Source organism: Penicillium vulpinum (genome assembly GCF_028829585.1).
Source record: "Penicillium vulpinum strain IBT 29486 chromosome Unknown utg000004l_segment0_segment0, whole genome shotgun sequence".
NCBI classification, from domain to species: Eukaryota; Fungi; Ascomycota; class Eurotiomycetes; order Eurotiales; family Aspergillaceae; genus Penicillium; species Penicillium vulpinum.
The window spans coordinates 5,509,079-5,535,411 of NW_026643244.1; the positions used below are offsets into that span (position 1 = coordinate 5,509,079).

A 26,333-nucleotide genomic window follows, 5' to 3' on the forward strand; every position below is an offset into this window, starting at 1 on the left:
TGACATAGGAAACTCGTGACAGCGCAATTAGTTAAGAGAGAAAACATAATGGCGCCCCAAAAAAAAGGAAAAAGGCAAAGCAAATAATGCCCCTGGCGAGCAGGTTAGAATGAGATATACAGTCATGATAAATGGTCAAATATGGATATGAGCAATGAAAAAAGGGCTCGCAAATGAGGGGCCCCATGTCAATGAACCAAGATGAAGGCAAGCTGTGCGAGAGAGGGAATATGAAAAAAAAGTAGACATGTAAAAGGTATCTTCGGGTCGGAATGGAAACGCCGCCAAATTGTGAAATGCCATGCGCAAGAGGAATCTTGGAACAGAATGGAAGGGAGACGCAAGACGGATATGATGCTATGCGAGCCAGTATGCATGGAAATCAAAAGGAAACTCTTCTGGGGTCATCGGATCGTATCAAGGGGTCGTATGGCACCAGTGCCGGTGATATACCCACGCAGATTTCTGGCAATCTTTGCTACAGTATTTGGTACGACGACAACGCCGACACTTGGCGAACTGACGCTGGAACTCTTCCCACTTGCCACACTTGTAATAGGCGCATTGGCGGATGCCACCTCTCGCTTCATCCTTACGGCAGAGGTTTCTCATAACCACGCACGCCCAGTATTGCATATCCTTAGAGTGATGTCGAACAGTAAACTTCTCCACCAGGGGGAAGATATTGAGATCGTCGGGAAGCAAGTACTCGTCTTCATCCTCAGACGGATCAACTGGCGAAGGGGGTTCGGCATTCTCATCCAAAAGATAAAGTTCGCGATCAATCTTCAACTTTGGGACAAGGTGGGTGGCCTGGAAGTATGCTCGGAGGTTGCAATACTTGGAGACATATGCCAGTAGCTGAAGGGACATCAGGACATCTTCATCACGAGGCATGGATGTCAGGACTCCCTGGGCTGCGGGAGCATTGCGGTCACGAAGGTACAAAGTGTAGGCGTTAGGAGCGAGAGTAGGAGAATTGGGGTTGTTGGTGGCCTGGGTGGGGGAGAGGCCCAGTCCACCGTTGGCCTGTGTGTTGCCGTTATTAATGATACTGCCGTCGACAGTCGAACGATGAGTGATGTTGAAAGTCTCCACCTCCGGGCCGCCCTCTTCGGAGGGATCAGTGACGGTCAGATCATGGGCGGCAGAGACATCATCTAGCATTGTTGTTTCCCGTTCATTAACACTGTCAAGTTCCATCCGGTTCGGGAGTCCAACGATGGTTTCGGTGGGCTGTCCCATATTGTTATCATCTCCCATAGTTGAATCTTCGCCGTTCGCATCATCCGATTCACCGGATGCTGACTGCTGCTGGCGGATCGAAGGACGTTGTCGGGCGGCAATGGTTTGGGGAAGGCTGCGAGTTTGTGAGTGGAGGGGGCCACTTGGGGTGGTCGGAGAGTCGGGTTGCGAGACGATTCCAGTCTGCAAACCAGGAAGCATGCTAGGAAGACGCTCTGTGTCACGCACAGGACGCAATCCGAACCCATCCGTGGTATCCATGGATGGAACAGCTGTGGCAAGCGGTTGCATTGACCGCAGGCGATTGCTAGTACGTGGGAACCGCCCATCGTTGAGACGGTGGTTATGGGCTTCTTGGCCAAATGTACTGCGCTCCGGGGGGGATGTCATCGGGACACGGGGAGGAGATGTGATATCCATGGCATCAGAGTCGTTAGGCTGGATGTCTTGGTAGAAAGGCCGGGGGATTTCGATACTCGGCGGAGGGGCTTGTCGACGCGGTTGGTGTGACTCGACCTGTGGGTGTGACTCGATCTGGGTATCTGCATCCATAGGGGTTGTCCGAGTGGAGACATCTCGGCTGCCGCTAGGCTTTGACTGCCTTAAAAACGCCTGCTTCTCGGAGTCGGGATCGTTGCGTGATCGCACCTTGTCCACCACCTTGATGTAGTTGTTCAGAATGGTGGAAATGACGGGGACCATGTCGGCTTCTACCACTCTGGTCCTCACACTCTCAGAGCCCCGCACACCGATGTTGACAACACATTGGAAGGCAAGGCTCCATTTCCACATTTCCATCAGTTCCTTGCTCCGACCTTCTTTAAGCATGCATATCAGTCGCTCGATGCCGCCATCGACGGTGAGGATATCTCGAATCCGAGCAGATGAGGTTGTGAGGTACGCAAGATGATTGAGCGAGTTGATGAGCGGCAAAGTCGATGTGCAATCAAGGGCACGACGGTCATAGAGGGTGGTAGTGATGTTGACCGAGGCCTTATTGACATTGGGAATACTAAAATTGACTTCCCGCATGGTGAATGAATGACAGCGGGAATGTGACGAAAGGGCAAGAGATTAAATGTGGTATCGATCGATGCAAGATGGCAGCCAGAACTGGATCAAATGCGAAAGAGATGAGAAACTCGATGTTTTTGAAGTGGAATTCAGCCGAGACAGGATGATTTCCACTGCGGATCAGGACTCGCGCTGCTAAGAGGAATCAATCCAGATACATCAGGCGAATGGAGCGACGGGTTTGGATATTGGAGATGAAATACCCAATGGCCAGAAGGGGCAAAGGGTAACGAAGTCTCAAAGGCTGAGACTGAGGAATAGGAGGAAGAAATGAAAGAGAGACAAAATGCAATATGCAATGAGACGATAGATGTGTCTACACAGTATATGATAATAAGATGGGTGATGATGGAGGGGAAGAAGAGAGAAGAAGGCTTTTGCGAAGGCAAAAGCGGAGAGCGTCAGGTGCCTCCTTAATATTACCAAATATGGGTTTCGCTGTGACCCGACACAGTATTTTGGCGCCACCTTGGGAATTTCCTTTCTCTCCCTTTTTTCCTCCCCTTATTTATTTTTTTTTTTGATTGATCTCAACTCGAACGGAACATTACATTCTTTTTTTTTGTTTTCTCTCATATATCTCATATTTCTATCCAATCTCTTCTGTCCTCGACCCGAATCATCTGTTGGGTACCGACCTCGGTGAGTTGCCACTTCAAGATTTCTTGACATACATAGTACCATTACATCCTTGTTATAGGATGGGTTTCTATCGGATCGAAATATGTACAATATACATATATTGTACATTGTATGTATACCTTGGGAGACGATCGTTGCCAAACTCTCCAGGTTATGCCGCCTGATATGACAGACGGCACCACGAGCGGAGGCTGTACTTTGTAGATCTTGACCAATGGCCATATCCACCAATGGCCCTGACGAACTATTTAAATAGCTTCGGCATTTTGTCCTGACTAGAAGAAGCTCAGGCCGAATTCCACACAGATTGAGCATCTGTTTATAGTTTCTCTCCCTAGGATACCCATAACAAGTGTTAACGGATCGATACCAGAAATTAGTTGTGTTACATCTAAATTCGGTCGATGTCAACAGCTTAACATGACTAAATAATCTAATCTCAAGATCAAAGAAACAATCTCAATGTTTATTGTATATTGAAACTGTCCATTGCACATCTCAAAGTATGATATAAATACAATATATATAACACCTTTTTGAATAATCCAAATGAGTTTAATGAAAACCGTCCGTGCAACAGAATCCTGAAAATATCCCGTATGGCCTGAACCTTCTTACCCCTGATAGCTACACCTATAATGTATCATAATACTGCCAGTGGAGTCTATCACCTTTCTGATACTTCCTGGTTCTGTTTCATCAGCCCTGAACGGGGGAGTTTATTTTGAGAACGAGTTTAAACTTAGCAACAAACAATTGTCAGCACGTTACCGAGGACCAATCGAATATCCCCGCACAGGTGATAGCAATGGCCGCTAAGGGCCTCTATCACATCTTGACAGGGTTTACACGCGCTTGCAACATTGTGGCGCACAGACGGTAATCTAAGATTAGAACAACACCTGCGAACTGCCGGCAATCCATATCCGCCTGTTTGGATCTCGAAAATTTTCTGGGATTTCAAGTTTGTGCGTTTTATACAGGGATTTGAGAAAACCAGCAAACAATAGCCACGCTGGTTAGGGAGAGGGATGGTACATTATAGACTCCTCGCCTGCCCAGGATCGTGAAGGCTCGCCCCGCCAGACTAGTTTGGCTCTAACGGTTCTCGACATTTGGAACCGAGCCCCATTGGCAAATTTCAGGATTGAAATTGTATTCAATGGTTAATTCTCGATCCACCATCGGCAGGGCAAAGTTGCTTGTGTACACTATGAGAGCTCTTTTAGTACTAGCGAGCTCCACTTGTGCCTTATGCATACATACTCCGCACGGAGTATATTCATCTTTGTTATGACCCTCTTGTTTACAGAAAAGGGGCAGCTTGGTTCATCATATACGGCCCCTTTTCTATAAGCCGGAAGTGGTCGCCGAAGTGCAAATGGAGGGTATTCTCCCTTGCGGCATAGCAAGATATAGTCGTGCAGAAGAATCCCGGGGAGTTTCCAATATCGGCGAGTGAATTATATTAGACTTTCAATTTTTCCCCTGGGATACAATGCATTGCACGGAGTCTTTTGCAATGTCTTCCAACATCCGTTGATATGCAAATTTCTTATTTCATAGCTGGCGAGTACAACTACCTTTGAGACATTGTTTGATTAGGCCACCGGTACACTTTTGTGCAAGGAGTTAATACTGCAAGTTGTATCTGTGTCTGTGTCTACAGCTTACCGACACTAACAACGTGCCCTTTGAAACTTATACACACTCGTGACACATCGACTTCCGATCGCCTGTTGCTTGAGTAACTACAAAGACACTATTTACTCTAGAGAAAGGCGATGCAAAATTCGCGTGATATTGGTATGCATTATCCTCTCGAGAAGGAAGAAAAGATCGGAACTAGGTCGCCTTCCATGTGCTACGGACGTGAAGATGGTCGTCGTCAGCAGAGCCGCATGGTTGACTCGGAATCGATTCTGAGATAAGCTTCCTCCATATCATTCTTGTTTGAGTGTATCTTGTAATATAGGGCAAACTATAACTGGTTCTGCTTGTGTTGGGCTGAAGATCATCCTTGAAGCTGAGGACGTGGGGACCATGGCACAGATATTGGTAGTCTTTCCTCGGATTTATTTGCTTTATTTGTCCGTGGGTGGCTTCCTTGCTTACCATGTTGTATATTTTTCACGCTGAGAATCGGAGTCAGGATATGACTACTAGGATATCAACGGCACACAGTGAGATCCGTTTCAGATTCCAACCCTACTAAGCACCATGACTCAAATGATCTAATAGCCCTCTATCATATTGACCCTCTCGGCGTTGGCGTTGCCTTGCAGTCCCGAGCTGAGATGAGTTCACCCCTCTGGTCGAAGGTTTGGACCATGACTGTACATACAGATCAACCCATGCCAGGCCGACAGGTAATCATGTCATTAAGACCAATGGATTTTTTTTACCAAAAGAGGGGGTTCGGAATCCCAAGATACTGGCTCAGTTGCCTATTTGTGCTTCAATATACATTGTTGCAAGTACGGAGTAATTTCGTTGCAAATCTCCGATGATGAGCATCTGCATGACAGACGCCATATTGAAGATCCCGAGTGGAGACCTTGGCAGGACCTGTCCAAATATCCCTAGAAAGCACGGAGTATAGAGAACATGAACATTGACAAGGACATATTGCTCTAATACATGTATACGACATAGATGGCAGATGTATACTCCGTACACGACGGAGACGAAGCGAGAGAAATGACATCGCGCCGAGTTTCCCGAAACGGAGTCTGTAATCTCGCAAATAATTGTATCGTCGCAAGTAATGATCGCCGAGACGAAGAATACAAGTACAAAGTAAGCCAGAGATTCCCCCGGGCCGGAATAAAAAAAAGGGGGGGGGGGGGGGGGGGGCAGACATCACAATCGATTGTTCTGCCGGTGGAGACAGATGGTGGATTGAGAAAAAGATCCCTGCTCTTTCAATTATTTCATTTAAATGAAATGCACTTATCCAATGTACGGGAAACGGCTGGACCCACCATAACTGAAGCTGAAGTCACAACATTTGAACATGGGGTTAATATAGAAGTATATACGGAGTATACTCCGTAGTTATACATTGTGCCTTGACACCAGTTGACGCCATTGTACATATCCCCAGAATCATATCCAATATAGAGTGATTTGAACCAATTTATTAGCCAATAGCCCGGGAAGCATTCGAAGAAGAAAATGGGTAAGCCACAGGGCCGTGCGCCTGAATGAACGCTGCAGGACAGATATGAAGCTTGGGCCTGTACGGAGTAGATTGATTTTTAAGTATGTATAGATTGGGAGTTTAGGATCGGAAAGAGATCAGGATATAATACATAGGATATATTAGTTCTAATGTGTAAGTATTTAGGCCTATATACTCCGTACGGAGTATGAAAATATAGAGTTTCTTCTTCATATAGACGGCTTAATAGGGAATTAAACCGATATTATACCCATGGCTATGCAGGATAGTCCAATCTCCGTTAGCTCCCTCAAAATTACCTATGTAAACCGAAAAGGGGTACGCAAGGGAGTTGATTTAGCTCGTGAAGAATGCAATCAATTATGTCAAGGCCATCGTACAGGTTATTCCCCAGAGCCGCGGGCGGTTAAATCCCGACACTTCAGTAACTGAAGATTATTTGGCGCAGTTAATTGAATTTACTGTGTCTTCAGTCTTGGGGCTAGCGGTCCTAGCACCAAGCCGATCCTAACGCCACAATTTCCCATCTTTCTCCTGAGATTAAGAGGCTCCAGGCTAAATAGGTTTTTTTGCTCCCTTTAGATACAGCTGTATGTATGTAAGTACATATACATAAGTACCTAGACATGTGCATGTACGTCAGCTTTAGTTCGAATATCAATAAAAGAAAAAAGATGAGACCGGCATCAGGTACCCGGGGAAAGCAATGTGCGTGTATTGGTGTATTGTCCTCCGTAGCCAACCAGAAGATACAGAATGCCAACTCCACCTATGGGGGGTTTGGGGGAAACAAAGAACTGCAGGATTGAAATCATTTAAAGACCCTTGGACTATGTATCGTACGGAGTAGTTTGTATGGTGGATGTATCTGCTCACATATGTAACAATTTTCTTTCATGCAATACCATAAAAAACAAAAAAGTACTTATGATCTCATACAAATTGATAGCATGTCAAGGTACCCTTCTCATTTGCTTATTACCACTAGTAATACGCTGACCTCTCTCTCCTCGCTCGGTCTTCACCCCCTGTTCCTCTCTCCCTCTCTCTCTCTCTCTCTCCGGTCTGTTCCTCTTTCTTGTTGGCTCCTTTCCCCTCCCTTTTCTCTCTTACTTTTAATCCCCGTATTATGATCCAAGCCTGAGGCGCTTTAACTCGGTTCCGCATTTCGACTCTCTCTCCCCTTCGCTCCACATCTTCCATTCAGCCCCCTCTCTACCCTTCCCCCCTCTACCAATCTTTTCGACCATAATTGTTTTTCTCCGGGGTACCGTTTCGACAAAATGGCCGATATGAGCGGCGAACAGATGCAGGCCAAGATTACTGCGGCCAGGCGCGAAGCTGAGGGTTTGAAGGACAAGATTAAGCGCAGAAAGGATGAGCTGGCCGATACCTCCCGTGCGACTCCCCTCACCCATTGTTATACCTCGAGGTCTTCCTCTTTCCCCCCCTCAGGCTGTTGTCAACTGCATTGTCCTAGGGGGGACTTGATTGAACATACACATACTAACTTTCCCCCCTCCCGTCTAGTCCGTCAAGTCGCGCAGAACCAGACCGATGCCCTACCACGAATTGCAATGAAGCCTCGACGTACGCTGAAAGGTCACCTCGCCAAGATTTATGCTATGCACTGGTCCACCGACCGGCGCCATCTCGTTTCGGCTTCGCAGGACGGAAAGCTCATCATCTGGGATGCCTACACCACAAATAAGGTTCATGCGATTCCCTTGCGCTCATCTTGGGTCATGACCTGTGCCTATGCCCCGAGCGGAAACTACGTGGCTTGCGGTGGTCTTGACAATATTTGTTCGATCTATAACCTGTCATCGCGTGAAGGTCCCACTCGTGTCGCGCGCGAGCTCTCCGGACACTCGGGATATCTTTCCTGCTGTCGCTTCATCAACGACCGTCGCATCATTACCTCTTCTGGCGATATGACCTGTATGCTGTGGGATATCGAGTCTGGAACCAAGGTCACCGAGTTCGCCGACCACCTGGGTGATGTGATGTCGATCAGTATCAACCCGACTAACCAGAACATTTTCGTTTCCGGTGCATGCGACGCTTTTGCCAAGTTGTGGGATATCCGTACCGGCAAGTCCGTCCAGACATTCGCCGGCCACGAGTCCGACATCAATGCCGTTCAGTTCTTCCCCGACGGCAACGCCTTCGGTACTGGCTCTGACGACACTTCTTGCCGTCTATTCGATATCCGTGCCGACCGCGAGCTTAACACCTACCAGGTAATTATCTTTTACTTGAGATATTGATTTGGATGACGAAAACTGACATTTCAATTTCTTCCAGAGCGACCAAGTCCTGTGCGGTATCACTTCCGTTGCGTTCTCAGTCTCCGGCCGGTTACTGTTCGCAGGTTACGATGATTTCGAGTGCAAGGTATGCCGAGCCTTTTCCCCCTAACAATATGACTAGATGCTAATCCATAATTTAGGTATGGGATGTTCTGCGTGGTGACAAGGTTGGTTCGTTGAGCGGCCACGAGAACCGCGTGAGCTGCCTCGGTGTCAGCAATGACGGCATTAGTCTGTGCACTGGATCTTGGGATTCACTTGTAAGTTTTCCTGCAATTGCTCATTCAAATGCATCTACTAACCTTTGATCTTCTCTCGTACAGCTCAAGGTCTGGGCCTGGTAAACCAACAAAAAACAAAACGCAAGATACCCCGTGTCAATCATTCTGCAATGCTCTTCTTCGAAATTTTTTAGGTTCGATGGTTCGAATCTCCGCCATTGTACGATAATAATCAATTACCGGGGAATCCCTTGGGTTCCCACGATAATACACTACCCGCGGCGCAGACATCGTCGTCGCATGCGATACGGAAGGTGATGGAGGTGGATGTGAGCGCTATGGGATGCTATCCCGGCGAACAAACGATAGCGACGACACAATACTTGTTTGGGCATGACAAGAGCGCGACGAGGTCCGGGGTTGTCGATGGATGTACAGTGACTGCGGCCAGCAGAAGGAACTGCTGGAACGAGTCGATCCATCTGGTGCTTCCTCCGTTGCTCTCTTCTCTGGTCCCTCGATTTCCCCTTTGACTTCTCGATGACGCCCTTTTCCCCCTTTTTTTTTCTTGAATTTCTTTATCCCCCCTTCAGTTTACCATTTCGTTCTGGGTTGCCTCCGCATTGGTCTTGACATGTATCCTGTTGGCGAAAAAAATGAGGACCTGGTTGCCGGATTCTGGCCAGGATTTCTTTCGCCTATGCGTTACCTCATTATTCTCTCTTCTCATTTCTCCTTTCTTCTCTCCTATTTCCCCCCTTATTTGTGCCTCCTCTAAAGAAAGAGTCTGTTGTACTTACTGTCTTTGCGTTGGAATCTCTTGCTCTGGGATTCTTTGGTGTCGGATTTTGATAATGGTTCGAGCAGCTCCAATTTCCATTTGTGAACTTTTTTTTTGAAACTCGATTTTCCATTTTTGATTCCCTGCATTGAAGGTGATGGTATCAGGCAGCTTGGTGCTTTTTGCTTGGTTCTCTGCAATGCGAGTGTGGCGAGTATCAGACATAGGGCATGCACACACGGTCTTGAACCTCGGCCCAGCCGTAAGGTAGAAGGTGCCATCCCACCCGTCTATATCATCTTCGGGTGAGTAATCTATAGTCAATTGGGAGGATGGAGTAGTATCACATACCGACCTTTGACACTACGCGTCCGGCGCCATACAACCCACGCCTGTCCCCTATGTCGGGTCACGAACAGCTAGGGGTATGGCTAGGAGTATCCATGGATGCCACGCATGTCCGCATGCCAGGTTGAATTTGTCGTTGCCTAATTCCCACACAGTCGACATTCATTGTTGTCTAACATGTAGCTCATCGATCCTGGGATCAGCCCCAGAGTCTGACACGAAACAAGGGAAGAAGAATCAATCACTGATCCTGGAGAGAAGTAGGACTAAGACGATGGGTGAGGTAGATACTCGAAATAAGAATATAAACAGGGTCAGCCCTGTGGTTATCCTTATAATAATCATATATGCTATTTGCCGAGGCACGTTCACAACCCCTACATATATCAAACCAAACCGGCCATAGGACTCCTAGAAAAGAAAATGGAAAATAGAAAAAGAAACTAACAAGATCTAGACCTCGAATATTTGGTGGAGACATAAAGATCTACACAATAGAATGGGGCTGAGTATATATCCGTACCTTAAAGTAGATATGTCGCCGCCCTACGGAGTACGGAGTAGACACGCAATGAAGAATAGTTTGTAATTGCTTTTTTGTAGGCTGGAGACGTGAGACGTGAGGCATTTGATATACATACTGGAGATAATATGCTTAAGAGGGTTTCAAAGATGGGGATAAATGTGACTTAAGGCCAAGACTATACTAAGTATAAGAACAATATACTATAGATATTGTCAGTTAATATATGAAAGAGACCTTGAATTAAGAATTTGTATTAAAATAGGAACATGGTTCTTTTCATTGTGGAGACATAAAACATGAAACATCCAAAAAAAAGGGGCCTATTTATCGTTTCATAACTTCCACACTTCTATTTCATGACGATCTCTTCCAACCTCAGCCTCATCTCCGTTTTAACCTCAGGGGGCCAATCTTCGAATATCTACAAATCCTAGTTCCTTGAACCTTGTCAAATCCGAAACATACCAAACTTGCCCCGAACCCAGATCTCCAAAATTAGACCTTCCCTCTCATCTAAAAGCACCATTTCTTTCACCATGTCCGCCCAAGAAGAATTCAACCAGCTGGTGAACAATAACCGTTCCCGCTTCACCTCCCACCCAGAAGACCACGACCACGACTCAGACCCTCACTTCTCAGACGACGAACCCACCTCCCGCCTCCGCTCCCGCCAAACCGTCGACTCATCCGACGAAGAAGCCGACGACATGGTTTCCTCTCGCACCGCCAACACAAACTACCACATCCCCAACACTGTCTACGAGGCCAACACAGGTCCCAAGGGCGTCATCGCCGACGCCCAGGCCTTCGAGCGCGCACGAAAGAAGTCCTTCCGCCGCACTCTCCTCAGCGCTGCGGGGCTCGACTCAGACAGCCCCTCCTACAGCTCGTCTACTCGCGATGACGTGCCCCTCGCCGGCGGCGATCAGTCCTCTGCTAGCGAGGACGACGACGAGGCCCGCTTCATGCGGAAATGGCGCCAGTCCCGTATGCACGAGCTACAGGATCGGAATAGTCGCCGTTCCAGTCCGCGGGGTAGACGGTTTGGATCGGTTCAGACTGTTGATGCGGTGGGGTACCTTGATGCTATTGAGAAGGTGACTTCTGATACTGTTGTTGTTGTCTGTATCTACGACCAAAAGGTATGTGGAATGCATTTCTGGCATGTAATTGCGGGGTTGGGACTAATATATATATATTTTTTTTCTATAGTCTGATGACAGCGCTATGGTCGAGGAATGTCTTGTCACTATCGCTCGCAGACAACCTACTACCCGCTTCGTTAAGCTGCACCAGGATATCGCGGAGATGGATCACATCAAGGCCCCCGCTCTGCTGGCCTACCGTGGCGGCGATGTCTTTGCTACCATCATCGATGTCCTGCACAACATTCCTCGCGGCCGCAGCTGCAGTGCCGACAGTCTTGAGGACTTGTTGAAGTTGTGCGTATCACCTAGCTCTTCTTCCTTTCCTACTAAACGTATACTAATTTTTGGCGATCACAGGAACCATGTGCTATGATCTATTCTTTGCTATTATGTTTTCAGCGTCCACATTTACTGGCACGGCAGCAAGGCGTCTTTGTCGTTCCCTCGTGATCTCTGCATGGCTTGATCTTCCTTTCATTTTTCTTTTATTATCTCGAAAATTCCCCTCCCACATCTCTCTTTGTCTTCGATCTCTTTATCGTTGGATGCATTTTCTGCATAAAAAAAACCCCCAAGAACAAATCTTCTTGAAATGGCGTTGGCACTAGAACGGGGTGCATTGATCGATGGTCTGGTTACTATCATGGCGTGCCCCATTGGGCACGTAGCGCTTCTCTTCTCTCCTTGTTTGATTATGTCCCTACTATTTCCAGCCCGGCGGGGGCTGGGCTTGATGTTGATTTACTCGAGATATCCCATGCTTTATTACTGCTCCTATCAATTTTCTCTAGTAATCTCCTTAGACGTGTCCACCCTAGTGTTTTTTCTTTTACAATAGCAAGACATACCTTAGGTAGACACTATATTATGTACTATGTAGGGTTCCGCATGATCACCTGCTTGGTCACCTGCTTCACCCATTTCACCCAGTGACCCAGAGGCGAAAAAGGAAAGAGCATAAGACCCCCCCATTTTAGGAAGGTACGCGTGTATGTGACAATATAAATCGGCCCCTCCCACCCTTTCTCTTCCCCTCTTCTTCCTCTCCCCAACCCTCTGGACCACCATCTCATCTGAGACAGTGTAGGCAGAGGGTACCCAACCGGTACCCACCCGCATGAATATGAACATCACCCAGTTGTTTTGGTCCACGCAGGTCTTCACCAAGATCAAATACCAGTTCACGTGGATGCTCTTTGACAAAGTCATGGCTGGGGCTTGTGGCCCCGTAGCCATGACGAGTCTCACGGAATACAACCCTGCACCTACAGGGATCTCATCATTACCCATTGTTGAGCTCTATGCAGGTGCGAATGCAGATCAAGTACCAGTTCACGTGGATGCTCTTTGATAAAGTCGTGGCTGGGGCTTGTGGCCCTGTAGCCATGACGAGTCTCACGGAATACACTCCCTGCACCTAGTTACATGGATCTCGATATAACTAAGTTGTTGAGATCTATGCAGGTGCGAATTTAGAATAAATACCAGTTCACGTGAGTTATGTATCTTGGCAGCTGAGCTTAAGGCTCGATAGCCACTTGGCAGGTCCCACTGAATACACCCCTCCCATTTCCTAGTCCAACTACCTATGTGTGTGTGTATATAGAGAGTTGCCCCAATTCATTGCAAATGTGAGATGCGCAGCTTTACACCATTTCATGTCTCGACTAGATAGACTCAAAATCAAATGAATGACCTGTATGTGAATTGGGAGATGTAAACATGCAGTCTCGCAGTCCTATATGAGGATCTGTCTGTCTTCGGGATACATCTCGTCGATAGACCTAGGCAAAGAGAAACGAAGAGACCGCTGAGTCCAAGTGCAAAAACTGAATTTCGAGATTGGTATAAGAGCCATAGTATCCTGTGTAAAGCATCAATCGAAAGAACCTCATTTACTGTGTTCTCGAATTCCACCAGTCTTTCTCCAAGAGATGATTGAAAAGTACCTCGCCCATCCCGTCACCCCCATCCCACCAAGAGAAAGCAATACTCGCATTTTAGAACCAAGCGCGAAAGAAAAGAAAAAGAAAAAGAAAAAAGAGCCATCCAATTTCCTTCAGTAGTCCACTAACTCCCCGTGTCAAAGACAAAAAAACATGATATCGAAGTAACTAGACGTATGGTCGTGGTGTGACCGAGCATACATAGCAGTAGAGAAAGAAGCGAAGACTTGAGAAATGAAGACTTAGGAAAAGAAGAAGAAATGAGAAAAACAAAATTAACACTCCCGCGCCTTGTTTTCTCGCCCTTCTTCTGCTCGCTCGGTTGTTCCTTACAGAGCTCCGCGGTCCGCCGTGAAATCCCAGAGCATTTTGATCAACGCGTCAGGGAGCGTGTACAGGTCCACGTGGAATTCTCCAACTGTAAAAATGAAAGGGGAGGGTTAGCATTATGTTCAGAGCAAAATACAGACAAGCAGAGGAAGAATATGGATTCTTCTTCTCTGATATACCCGAGGTCAGAGATGGAGAGGAACTTACGCTCAACATCATTCTTTGTGTATGAGTCGGCGGCCTTGTGGTCATGAACCATCTGCACAACCTGCAGAAGGTCATCTTCGTTGAGCTTCTGAAGCCCATCAGCAAGCTTGTCCATGTCAACCTTGAGAAAGCGCGTCAGTTCCCACATCCAATCTCACAACCCATATCAAAACTCACATTCTTATCTGTGCGCTTCTTCTTCTTCGCACTCTCTTCGCCGCCAGCAGGGCGCTTGTGCTTGATACCATTCTCATCACCGGGGATAGGACCGGACTCGCGGAGTGCAGCCATCAAAGCCGGCTTGGGGTTCTTGAACGTCTACACGGGCACCCAAACGCGCCATTGATCAACACACCGGACTTTCTCTCTCGCGGGTTTCAAAAATCAAACTCACCAGCACATGCTTAGATTCATAACGGTTCTGAGCGAAGTTCAAGTCATGTTGAATGGTGTATGACTTGTCAGCAGTGAGCTCGATCGACATATCGAATTCACCCCATCCTTCCTCCTGAATGCGGAACGGCGGCTGTTTGAAGACTATTCGAAACGGACAATTATCCCACGTTAGCCTCCGATTCGAAAACCATCCACCATATCTTACTGCCCGTGGGATTTCTGAATCGCCAGATCCCCCCCCCCCCCCCCCACGCGTCACCAAGACCAAATCAAAATTACTAATAGGGACCAAAACATACCCTGCGTAGCACGTTCACCGAAACTGGGGTGCAGGTGGTAGGTGACCTTGTCGAAGATGTTTGCAGGGACCAAGGCGCCCTTCTCGTTCACGAGCCAGACCTCGATATGCCAAGATCGCTGCGGGAAGCCTTCAACCTCCGACGGCTTATCTCTATAGTGCGGAGAAAAGAGCCTAAGTTAGCCAATGTGTCTAATCTAGCGTGTTTTGCGTGTATGTGGAGGGATAGGTGGGTGTGTTGAGGGGAGGAGGGGGTTTGTTTGACGAGAAGAGCGGTGGTGTGCGAAGCGCGCCCTATATTCATCCTTGTGCGCAATATCGACCTCGCATCCTGCAAGCTACAGGACCGACATAACGATAGCGTTGAAAGGAGATTGTGGGAGGAGACAGTAGCTCCCGGCGCTCTGTTCTCAGACCGGAGTTTGCGAAGGGAGGGAAGGTGGAAGTAGGTAGGGAGGGGCGCATACATAATGTTCTGCTCCGTAATGAGACGGACAGTGCGCTTGACCTATTTGAGGAGGAGTGTTAGTGTGTGCAAGCTTAATTGTGCTGGAAACGGAGAAAAGACCAGGTTTGGGCTTGTCGACCACGACAAACCCACAGTGGTGGATTATAGATGCAAGTTTGCGGCAGTTGAGGGGGGAGTATACTCACGTCAGGCATGATTATTTTATTAGCGACTTTGGGTCGGCACTTGAGAGGATCGTGAGGTTCTAAGGGTTTTAAGGCCGAAAGGGGACGTTGACGTGCGGAGAGGTGGGCGTCTCGGAGACAAGTTTGCGCGGTTGTCTATCGGGGTGAGCAATGAGCGTGAGAAATCATCAACTTAGGAATTTTACCTCAGTGTAAGGCAGCAAGAACTGCTATATAGTGTTGGTCTTTTGATGTTCTAAAGGCAATTGATGAAACGGTGAATTAAGCTCAAGGAGGTGCGAGAGTGAGAGTCATGGGCTATCTTCAGGGCTTGCCCACTATGTTCAACTTCACCTCGACACTCTCTGACTTTCTTGGTGATTTACCCTATTTTTTATATATAATATATAAACTTGAGACTATTAGGATTATAAATATAGCTATAAACAAATTTACTTGAGGCTATAGTCCTAACTTTGTTTCTATTCATATGCAATTTGCGATCTGCAACCATCGTGTCTTTGAGAAGTGAAAGGAAAATGTAAGCTGATGGAGTTTTTTTTTTTTTTTCCTTAAAGAGGCACAATTTTTGTATTATTTGACACCCACTCGCTTTTTAGGCATACTTATCATTACTTTTATTCTTTTTTTTCTTCAGATATCTTCAGGGTATGGGGTGATGTGCAGGTATATTCGATGGGGAAAAGTCTATCTACTTCCAAGCCACCGACGTTAGGGAACTGCCCTCCATTTCGTAGACTGCATGGCTCGCAATAGCTATGCGAGGAGCATCTTCATAACTGCTACCTCGCTAGTCGCGTCGTAGGGGATGGGGTGGGAGTGGGATGAATTGGGGATGATGATTGGGTGGAACAGTGTAAAAGGGGTGAAACTGTGATGGTTTTCAAAAGCAACCTCCGGGACAATGGACCCAAATGTCTTGGGAAACCAAGTACACAATGATGGGGTATCCTCATCCTCGAAGTTAGAAAGACGGCGAAAGAAGAAGAGCTGTTTACTCTTCAGCGTTGAAGAGCTTCTCGTTCTCAACCTGGGCGGTCTCGAAAGCATCCTTAAAAGCGTTGGCATCTATAGCCATGGTTAGTAGAGGAATAACATCAAGTTAGGATAGAAACTCACTCTCGCTGTTGGCGAAACGGATGGCCAGAGTCTGAGCCTCGGGCTCACCCTCAGAGACATCGGCGGCAGCGTTCCAGACCCAGCTGCGGTCACTGCCGACGTTGGCGCTGAGCTTCATGTCGGGGACGACTGGAAATAAACATTAGCACTAGATCATCTTTGGAAAATATGACCGGGGTGTGATCTCACTGTAGTGGTTGGCGCAGACCTTGAGGGTCTTATCGCGGCGCATGACGAGGCGAGTCTTCTGGTTCTCCTTGTGCTTCAACAGGCGGACGTCACCGGTACCACGCTCTTTCCATTCCTTAGACTCGCGGTCGAACTTGAAGAGCTTGGCGCGCATCTTGAAGGTCTGCTCCTCGAGCTCCTCGTTGGTCTTGGTCTCAACCTTCTCGGTCAGGCGAATAACGGGCTCGAAGTGGACATCCGCGGACTCCTCGACTTCATCCTGCGTCAAAATATTATGGTTAGTATATGCGCGGAGCTAAAATAATCACGGGCATTGGCGTATTATGGCTTGGTTGCGACGACCCCACTATATGGCGAAAGGGGCGTAAGACCCCGCTCTCCCATCGTAGACGCGTCCAACAACCGCCTATACCACCAGCATCGGATGTATCGAACTAACCTCATCGTTAGCCTTCTGGGCCTTGGAAGAACCGGAGGGCTCATCAGTAGGCTCCTCGGCCTCCTCCTTCTTCTCCTTCTTGGGACCGCCACCGAACATGGAGAACATGCTGTCAGAGGTCTTCACGGCGGCATCCTTGGCGGCATCGACAGCCTTCTCAGCAGTCTCAGTAGCAGTCTCAGCAACGGCCTCGGTGGTAGACTGCTCACCCTCGCCGGTGGCGGGGGTGGTCTCCTCAGGCTTGGTCTCGGAGGCAGAGATGGCGGGGTCGGGCTTAGTCTCGGTGATGTCAGACATGATGGCGAGGGATTCAAGACAATCGGTTTAAAAAGATAAAAACAGAGATGGCAGAGATCTAGGGGAGATAGAGTGGAATTTCAGTAAGAGATAGTGTTTGTTGATCAGAAAAAGCGGCGATGAGGGGGGAAAAATTAATACTTAGTTTGGGTCCCATGCCTGGCAGAACCCGCCACCGCCCTCGTCCGCCAATAATGTATTCCGTATAGTTATGAAACTACATGTGACATACAAAAACACACATCAAAGGAAGAAAGAAGTGAATATTCTATCTCAGTGGATACTTTCAGATAAGGCCAAAGTTGGATTACGGTTTAAATAAGAGATACCATTGCGCCGACTGAATAATTCGCGTGAAACCCCATTTCCAGTTCCATTGCCACCCAAACCTGATCGCCATGAACAAAAACCCAGTCCTCAACCAACTCCTTAATAGAAAAAAAAGCAAATACAACGTCAAAGAAGTTCATTTATCATTTCGAACCATGAGTTGAGCAATTCCTAGATTTGCCAGGCCGTAATCCCATAACATGTCGTGCACGCGACTGAGCCCGATCCAGCGCATCACATTTCCTAACGTTGCGTACTCGATCCATCATACTGCGGAGGTCAAGCTTCGGCGCTGACTTTTCGAGTCGGCTCCATGCATCATGAACAAGGCCCTTGGCTTCCTTGTTTACATGACTAGACCGCATTTGCAGCACAGAAGAAACATTTCGGAATCGTTGGATAGTATTGCGAGTGAAGATTTCTGAAATTTGCTTCGAACGTGATAAAACCGCATCGCGTGCATTCATGCTCTCACGTCGTAGCTCCTCGGCATCCCGGCGCAATATATGGGTTCTCTTCACCACATCTCCAACGATCACCTGTAAGTCCGTGGAGAGGCGGCCATATAACCCAGTCAGGCCGGTCTGAGCCGTATGGATTTCCTTGGCAAATTGTGAAGAAATTTCCTGTGCTACACGCTTCCAGTTTGCGATCTTCAGCCACGGGGTTCCAAAGTCAACAGCCATGGTCTGGTTGATTGGCTGTTTTGACTTCGTTGTGATCGTCAAGTTGACTAATCCATACGCATCCTCGCGGTTCAACTTCAGCGTGTAGACTCCATCGAACAGCTGTGATAGCTCGTACGTAAGAGCTTTGTCCTCTCTGTGAACGCTCACATTGAATTGTGGCCGTTTCTTGGATGATGCAAACTTATGTGGGGGTTTGATGATAACATGGCAGTCTCCAACAACCTGAATCTCAAATTCATTCGTCCCTGATGGTTTTGCAGTAGAAATAGTTGGCACTGTGGCACCCTCGGGGATTGAATTTCCCGAGGAGGGCATATGAAATAGTCGCACAGAAGCTGACGGCCGTGTTGAGATTGAGGGCTGTATCACTCGATTCAGGGTCAGCACAGACGTGGGAGAGACATTGGAAGCCACTGGAAAGGATGCAGTGGATATAACTGAGCCAGCAAAGCATTGTGCTAAGAAGACGACCAGAATTTTGACCGCCGCATACCCAATAGAGATGGCAATGGCCGAAACGAGAGTCAAAGTAACTAGACGCAGTATGGGGCCCAGCTCTCGGGCCCGAGTGGCATAGGAAGGCGGGAGCCAGTTACCAGGATACTTCTCGAGGTCCGCAAATATGTGTCTCTTGAGAGGCTTGGGAGTATCGGCAGTGACTTTATGTGCCCTCTTTGGGTAAATGCTGACAAGTGAAGCCAGGTTTCGATTCAACTGACCAGGCGTGATGCTCTCGAAAGTCTTCAAATCAATAGGATATCGTCGGAGGACTGCGGTCTGCCCGGAAATTGGATGGCGGGACTCCAAACATGTGTGCAGACTGTTGTGGTTGAGAGGGATCATCTCTCCGGCCATCTTCCACATTGGCTCTTCGGAAATTACCATCGCCGGAACTCCATGACGTTCCAGGAACACGTGGGAAAGACGTTGGGTCTTGGTAGCCGCTGTATCATCGAGGCCGGAGACAAAGATAATTGCCACATCTGGAAGAGTCCAATCTGTTGCAGATGTTACATGATAGTCAGACCCGTTCCAGGATGAAGTGCAGATAGGTCGATTCTTGAACTTCAGGTTGAGTGTATTAGGTCGGTCCGAGTAAGAATCGGCTGTGGCCTCCAGACATTCGTCAACCACTAGCTGGACATGAATCGGAAGAAGTTCCGCGAAGTTGGGAACAGCTCCAGCGCCAAATGAGGTTGGCACGACATGATAACGGGAAGATTCTGTCGAGCTAGGCTCTGAGCCGGCACATGAGCTTGATACTAGAACATCACCGATCTTGTCGAGGATAATGTTTCGGAATCCTGGTTGTCCAACATAGAGCACACGGAAAGGTTTGTCCAGATCGAGGCCCTGCTTTGTCATGGTCTGTTGAACCGTAGCCATGAGGATAGAGTTAGCTAAATTGTAGGGCAGCCGGCTCTTCAATTCTGAGGCTGCAGCACCCTCAAAGATGCGGATAGTATGCTTGAGCTCTACTCTCTCAATCTCGGGCCACTTCTCAGGCTCCACAAATTCGATCGAATCACTGGTGCGAGGGAAGGAGGGCTTTGTAGTTGTGATGCTGTCGTCGATCGTGGTTCGTGTGGCAGCAAAGAGGGCAGGTAGCTCCTGGGAAGCCGATTCGGAGTATTGCCCTTCACCCCTGTCTATCCGATCATCCTCTTGGTTGTCTTCATCCTGTGCATCGGCCTCACTACCGCTATAGCGTTCATCAAGGCTTGCAACATCGTCAGGGCTGGTGTGGCCGATCAAGGAGCATGCATCGGTTTGTTCGGAGTGGCTGCCATCCTCTGAGCGTACATCAGAAACACTCAAAGTCGCCCAGCTATCGCTCAGGGTATTTGGTGAATGATCAGAAAGTTGATCTGACGTCATATTGGTAGGCCGTGAACGGGACAACCACTCCTCGACAGAAGCTGTCAGGGGTGGAAGAGTCGGATATTGTAGACTCGAAGCAGTCTGAGCACGGAGGAGCCGCCTATGAGGCGAGTCTGAATCGTCAGTCATTTTGTCGAGGTAAATTTCATAGAGCACACGGGTGCGGCGGAAACAGGAGCTTAGGGATAGCCCAAGCCGGAGGAGGAAGGTCAAAAAAAGCAGAGTTAGAGACAAAGACAGAGATATAGAGCAGGGTGATAGAACAAAAAGGGAAGGTCGGAAGATACTGGATAAGAGTCCTAGGCAGATACTCAGAAAGCCCAAATAGAGTGATGAGGCCCACGGGTGGGTCTGCGGGGAGCCGGATGTTAGGTCAGGTGCGTGTCTGACTTGGAGGAAGGAAGGGGTGTACCTAGAATACCTAGAGTAAAGGCGTGAAAACGGTAAAAGGCCAAAGGGGAAAGAAACACCGTAATGAAGTTGAAGCTGAAGGGGACAAAAAAGAGAACTGAAACGTGGAAGTTGAACAGGGGGGAGTGTATTATGTTGCGATAAGGATGACCCAAGTGACAATAATGGCGGGGTAGTACAAGGTACCTGGTTGTTGTATGATGATATCTGCGGTGATGACTGTACTAGGTACGAACACAGGTTGATACCTAACTTGCAAGTCCTTTGTTTTCCCCTCTCGATGTACTCCAATGCATTTCAATGCACTCCAAAGTAAAGAAGGGACATGAACCTATCATATCCCATTATTTCTTTGTCAAGGAGCTATTCATGTACTATTCTTATACTATTCATATATTTGTTTCTATACTTGATAGGTAGATCTCCACTATGCCCCACTATCACCTTAAACCCGAACGTTAAGCCCTTCACGATATACATACTCCTTTGAACTCCTTCCATACATTTAAAAATCTACACAGAAACGAAGCACGATTGAAAAATTACTTACCTGGGTTTTATCTCGTTTCAGTTACTCGATCTAACATACTTAACTCTCTAAAAGCAGTATCGTGCTATCCCGAAGCACTCCCCGCTCGGTATCGGCATTGACCCGAACAATCCCTGTACGCAGGTTCCACCTGCTCCTTACACAAAATGCAAAAGGCAGCATTGCGACATGGCTAAACACCAGATAGTCTGAGTACAGCACCTCGGAATCGACACCGAGTTTCAAGAGGAGCCGAACATTGGTTTCATTGAGCCCCTGAATGGTACTGTACAGCAGGGAGCTGTTGTCGATGCTAACTGGGTCTCGGTGGGTGCCCGTTTCAACCGGGTGTCAGAGGGCTGCAGTCATCTCCAGCTAAAGTTACTTCCAGTCATGACGTTTGTTGGAGATGTCTTTAGCAGAAAGTCGGCTGCATGGGCAAGAAATTCACTCTCGATGGCGACTATTTTATGCTAATACTCAAGTGCGGTCTTTGGTGCGGTAACTGAATGCTGAATCTATTTGTAGTGGGGAAGGCGTGCAAGGGGACAAGCTAAGGCAAGGAAAGAAATAAAAAAAAAAGAGTCTTTACACTTGGGTGATGGGGGTTGAAGCTTAACATGTATGGAGATTCTTGATTGAAACTAGAGTTTGACAGAATTCCCTCGATTTCGCACTCTTTATAGCCTTGATTCTGATGCAGAATATGTCAACCGCACTTTAGAGCTATTTGCATACTATGGAGAAACACCAAGCTCGTATAGTGCCCCAACACGAGAAAACTCCTGACAACACATATAGATACCAACAAGCCTCGACCCATTCGGGGGCTTGTATACTCTCTCACTCACTGAAAACCGCTGATAATCTTCCGCAGACGCATCATCCTTACACTGCGTCTCTCGCCAGTAACAACTGACGATATGCCCTAGGTCATGGGAAATATTGGCGGGAAGTCCAAGCTTTTCGTACCGATGCTGCTCATTCCGTCCGACTTCGAATTCAATTTCCAAAAGCTTGTGGTCTGTGTTCGCAACAACAGCCGACAAGCGAACAATCTGGGCATCCGGCGCAAAATGAACTGTTTGACGGGTCTTGGTGTGGAGATCACCTGTGCTCGCTGTGTGACCTGACGCATAAATGAAGACTAGTCCGACTATTGCCCGGTCTTTGAAGTAGGCTTCAGCTGTGATTATGGTATCTCTGCAACCATCATCATTCTGCCTCTCAAAGTATAGTTTCCGTACCTGGTCAAAAGGAGTTTCCTGCTCGGGGACCAATATTTGGGAGGTTCGGCGGCTTGTATTCCTAGAAATAACAGCTCGGACGCGTTCACAGGATAGATTCAATATCCAAGAGATAGCTGTGAGTTTCTCATCGAAGTCACCCTGATACTGGTGGTGTTGCAGTGTCTGGGATGGGATGGACTGGAAGTCTGGAGGGCGAAACGTGACACTGCGAGAACACGTTGTCTCAATGTGTATAGCTGCAACTTGGCCTACTTCTATCCCCTGACACTCAGTAGAGAAACCCGTTGGAACGAGCCAGATAGTCAAGGATTGGATGTCTTCATCTTCGGAGAGTTCAAACCCATCATTGAGTTCGTGCATCCATTGTCCTACAATGCCAGGACTTGGATGGTTGTAATACTCGAACTTCAAACCGGATATGCAATTTGAAGATCTGGAACGACCATATATGCCCGTAGATGCCTGGATTCTCCGGATGTTCTTGAGTGACGCATAGGTGTGATAGTTACCAGGATTTGTACTATTTATGAAACGAGAGAATTTTTCGTCATATCGCAGCTCATCGTCGGGTATTTGATGGCATTCGTAATCCAGAATATCTGGTATCTCAGGTTGTTTGCCGCACTCCTGGGACTGAATTCCGATGCGCTTAAAGCGAGTTGGGCTTACCTAGATCTGTTTAGCTGCTGTCTGGGTTTGCTTTAGGAATTGCTACATACCATTTCAACGGCAACCAATCCAGTGATAGTGTTACCGGGCGGCGAGATTGGTATGAACTCAACAGCTGCATTGAGCCGATAGCGAAGATGAGCGAAAGTAGCAGTTCGTCCATAGTTTGTTGACACCTAATCCAAAGTTAGCATTCTACACACAGAGATGTTTAGGGAAGGGGCAGGAAATACCTGCAAACCACCAATGCTCCCTTCTGGGTCGGATCCCCGAATTTCTGGTCTCCGAATGGTTGGCCTCCGAATGTTTGGCAGCATCCCGATTCGATTGATACGCTCCCCTTTCGGCCCGTCGATGAAAAAGGATATCCCACAGCCACCGTTAGAGCCGAAAAGTACAGACCTCCCATCAGAATATGATACCTCTATTCCAATGAATAGGTAAGGGTCAGATGCCATATGAAACGTAAGTCTCGTCAAGGACGCGAGAAGAAGACCTCTTTGGCCACCAAAGTCAATATTGGTCAAGGGCTCAAAAGCTCGGGGAGACGCGGAGGGTAAGAGAATGCTAATGCTCAAATCATCGTGCCTCGGAGGATGTGGCATCCATAAATAAGACTGTACCCTAGATGAATCCCTAACACTTTGAGAGTGAGAAGACTTTAGGGTTTCAAGGTGGTTGGCCATTTCACCGAAGCCGAGTGAAACGATCTTGTATCGATCTAAACCTACAAGCAAGCAACACTGATTTGGCCTCTCTGGGATGCTAAGGGTGCCACGAGCAATTCCTGGGCCGTCGGGACTACCAACCCAGCCTGATGAACTTGAATCTGTGTATATGAGCTTGATCCCCGTCAGTCCTTCCGAGCAAAACGCCACGCCGAGAGCTTTCACATGGAAGGCGTCCGGTATGTCTATCCATATCTCGGAAGCTGGATTGTGATATCCAACTTGACTATCAACGATATCGTGTTCCTCGGATGGAAACAGGGTTATTCCAGATATAAAGCTTTGTGTGCCGAATTGGATTGTTGAGATACCTATTCGCTGTTGGCACTGCCAAAGCGGGGATATAAAAGATTGCTTTCTATGGTAAAGCACACGGCATCCCTTATCCAAAGGGCGATTCGCCCCAATAGAGGCTATCTGACCAGAAAAGAAGCCGGCTATCTCTATGAGTCCAGATGGGGTTTCAGCACTCTGACCATCAATCAGCTGATAATATCCGCCTTCAATTTGCGCTGGGTGAATTGCAGATCCGCATGGACCTTTCCTCAAAATAGCCTCTAGGCCCACAAGACTAACAACGGGTTCTAGCAGATGTCGGATTCTTTTCCGATTGACCAACGACGGCATTCCTAGCATGAGTGATGCTCTGGTCCCGAAAAAAAGCGTATACCAGTCCTGCGTAGCCGTAACATTCAGAAATAGAAAGTCAGCTTCCTCACTCAGGAGAAACCTACTCCGCCAGTACGACTGTGGGAGCATATCGACTGTTACAAGTAGAGCTATACCTCGACATACAAGTCTCAAACCGAGAATTTCGTCAAAAGATAAATATGAGAGTATCTCGTGTCTCAGCTCGAGTGGGAGGCCATCGAAGATGTAGTGTTTAGGTCGTTCCGCATTTTCGCGCACTTGTTTCGTAATTATATCAGGGGGTGGGACTAAATGGCAGTTACCACTAGGCCCAAATGAGCCTGATGCAGAGGTGCCCTCTTTGCTGTGGCAGTCAGTGTCTGCCGCGGCTGCAGTCGTTGGATAAGCACCATCTCGGTCTTTCCATAGCCAACTACCACATATCTTGCGGAAATCGGATGCGGTTCTTTCCAATTCCTTTAGGGAAGGTATTGCACAGGGGTCAGCATAGAGATGTGAGCGCAGATTCACTGCATTTGGCTGTCCGAAGGATTTGTGTGTTTGCGCGGCGCCATCGTAGTCGTGGCCAAACTGGAAGATGGATCCGTCGATACAAGGAGTGCAGTATAATTGATAAAAAACCGATTCTGCAACATCCGCTTCACTCAGGGAGGCCTCATCCGATCCATGAGCAAGTCTGAGGAGAAGCAATTTCCAACACGAGTCGTGGAATCCGAAGCACCAACGGACTACAGATGATCCGAAGAGCCTCCATTCCCCCAGCGCCATAGGCTCCGCGCCGGCATAGGATTGATCACTGCGAAGCGGCGCACAGAGAATGTTACGCCCACGTACTATCCCCAGCCCAGTTGTGGTGACATTGCCAGTAGTAACATCGGTTGAGTAGAGCCCTCGTACTTCTGCGTACCAAGGTCGAGCGTGGGACTGCCAAGCTGGTTCTTCACCATAGTCGTTACTGTAGGGGTCGGGCAGCAGAACGACTCCACAAAGAGGGCAGTAAACATTGGGAGCCATACTCATGGAGATACCTAGGGATCATGCGTTTCTGTAAACCGTACAAGTCCCCAATACGACAAAAGTCCCGCGTGACACACTTCGTCGTCCGTACACGTGATTAAAGCATGATTGGAAATAGACCTCCGCAAAGCCCATAAATGGGTCCGGACCCCGGACCCAAAGCCCAACCCAACTCACAGCCAATTCGTGGGGACCCTATGAGCCATTATAGCCCATTTAGGGGGTTCAACTAGCATCTTGGAATCGCTGTGTTCTGACCCTTCTACTAATTTTATAGGGTCTAAGTATAGACGTTAGAATTGTAATTGTTATCTAAGTATACATCCTAATTTTAAATTAAACCCGACCAGTGGAGGTTGAGAAAATATTAATATATTGAGGATCTACACACGGGAGTGCCACCACTTCCTAAGTGAACCTCTCTAATTTAAAACTTACCTTAATAACGTGTTTTTTTCGCGTGTTTAAAAGTAATATATGAATTCAACTAATTTATAATAATATATCAGTTAAAGGAGTACAATATCACCTTAAAATAAAGGCTAAAAATGGGTTGAGGCGGGTTGGGCTTTGGGCTTTGTGGGCTTTGCAGAGGTCTAATTGGAAGAAATGAGAAGTGCAGTGCTCTCTACGGAGTACCTTATGCCTCTCTTTCTTTGACAGGGCCGATTCCTCAATCTTCCTTGAATGTTTGGTCAATATAGACCTGCTGCCAAGCCTTATTATTTTAAAAGGCTTTCATCGCTATTCTATCTTTTCCTCGTACCCCACCATCCGTCGTGTCGGTATCCCATCGCTATCCCAGACCTTGACTACCTGCTT

General features: G+C 47.7%; 8 protein-coding genes across 8 annotated transcripts; 3 read left to right on the forward strand and 5 right to left on the reverse strand.

The window, feature by feature from the left end:
* Window positions 1-417: 417 nt before the first annotated feature.
* samB (MYND-type zinc finger protein MUB1) lies at window positions 418-2,277 on the reverse strand (the record flags this gene model as incomplete). The annotated part of the gene is made up of 1 exon (XM_057258253.1): window positions 418-2,277. The coding sequence occupies one exon, from the start codon at window positions 2,275-2,277 to the stop codon at window positions 418-420; it is 1,860 nt and encodes a 619-aa protein (XP_057105711.1).
* Window positions 2,278-7,428: 5,151 nt separating this feature from the next.
* Window positions 7,429-8,801, forward strand: N7479_010563 (WD40 repeat domain-containing protein; the record flags this gene model as incomplete). The annotated part of the gene is made up of 5 exons (XM_057258254.1): window positions 7,429-7,543; window positions 7,676-8,388; window positions 8,453-8,542; window positions 8,598-8,717; window positions 8,781-8,801. 5 exons carry the CDS (start codon window positions 7,429-7,431, stop codon window positions 8,799-8,801), a joined length of 1,059 nt encoding a protein of 352 aa, XP_057105712.1.
* A 2,068-nt stretch (window positions 8,802-10,869) lies between these two features.
* N7479_010564 (phosducin family protein) lies at window positions 10,870-11,854 on the forward strand (the record flags this gene model as incomplete). Its single annotated transcript, XM_057258255.1, has 3 exons — window positions 10,870-11,475; window positions 11,546-11,775; window positions 11,839-11,854. 3 exons carry the CDS (start codon window positions 10,870-10,872, stop codon window positions 11,852-11,854), a joined length of 852 nt encoding a protein of 283 aa, XP_057105713.1.
* Window positions 11,855-12,598: 744 nt separating this feature from the next.
* On the forward strand, window positions 12,599-12,832 carry N7479_010565 (uncharacterized protein; the record flags this gene model as incomplete). Its single annotated transcript, XM_057258256.1, has 1 exon — window positions 12,599-12,832. The coding sequence occupies one exon, from the start codon at window positions 12,599-12,601 to the stop codon at window positions 12,830-12,832; it is 234 nt and encodes a 77-aa protein (XP_057105714.1).
* Window positions 12,833-13,756: 924 nt separating this feature from the next.
* On the reverse strand, window positions 13,757-15,321 carry N7479_010566 (putative transcription initiation factor subunit (TAF30); the record flags this gene model as incomplete). Its single annotated transcript, XM_057258257.1, has 7 exons — window positions 13,757-13,845; window positions 13,965-14,085; window positions 14,142-14,282; window positions 14,359-14,501; window positions 14,660-14,811; window positions 15,075-15,166; window positions 15,313-15,321. The coding sequence occupies 7 exons, from the start codon at window positions 15,319-15,321 to the stop codon at window positions 13,757-13,759; spliced, it is 747 nt and encodes a 248-aa protein (XP_057105715.1).
* Window positions 15,322-16,306: 985 nt separating this feature from the next.
* On the reverse strand, window positions 16,307-17,356 carry N7479_010567 (Ran GTPase-binding protein YRB1; the record flags this gene model as incomplete). Its single annotated transcript, XM_057258258.1, has 4 exons — window positions 16,307-16,380; window positions 16,432-16,560; window positions 16,621-16,879; window positions 17,060-17,356. The coding sequence occupies 4 exons, from the start codon at window positions 17,354-17,356 to the stop codon at window positions 16,307-16,309; spliced, it is 759 nt and encodes a 252-aa protein (XP_057105716.1).
* Window positions 17,357-17,829: 473 nt separating this feature from the next.
* On the reverse strand, window positions 17,830-20,385 carry N7479_010568 (uncharacterized protein; the record flags this gene model as incomplete). The annotated part of the gene is made up of 1 exon (XM_057258259.1): window positions 17,830-20,385. The coding sequence occupies one exon, from the start codon at window positions 20,383-20,385 to the stop codon at window positions 17,830-17,832; it is 2,556 nt and encodes an 851-aa protein (XP_057105717.1).
* Window positions 20,386-21,933: 1,548 nt separating this feature from the next.
* Window positions 21,934-25,514, reverse strand: N7479_010569 (uncharacterized protein; the record flags this gene model as incomplete). The annotated part of the gene is made up of 4 exons (XM_057258260.1): window positions 21,934-23,115; window positions 23,166-23,291; window positions 23,739-23,836; window positions 24,797-25,514. The coding sequence occupies 4 exons, from the start codon at window positions 25,512-25,514 to the stop codon at window positions 21,934-21,936; spliced, it is 2,124 nt and encodes a 707-aa protein (XP_057105718.1).
* Between the last annotated feature and the right edge of the window lie 819 nt (window positions 25,515-26,333).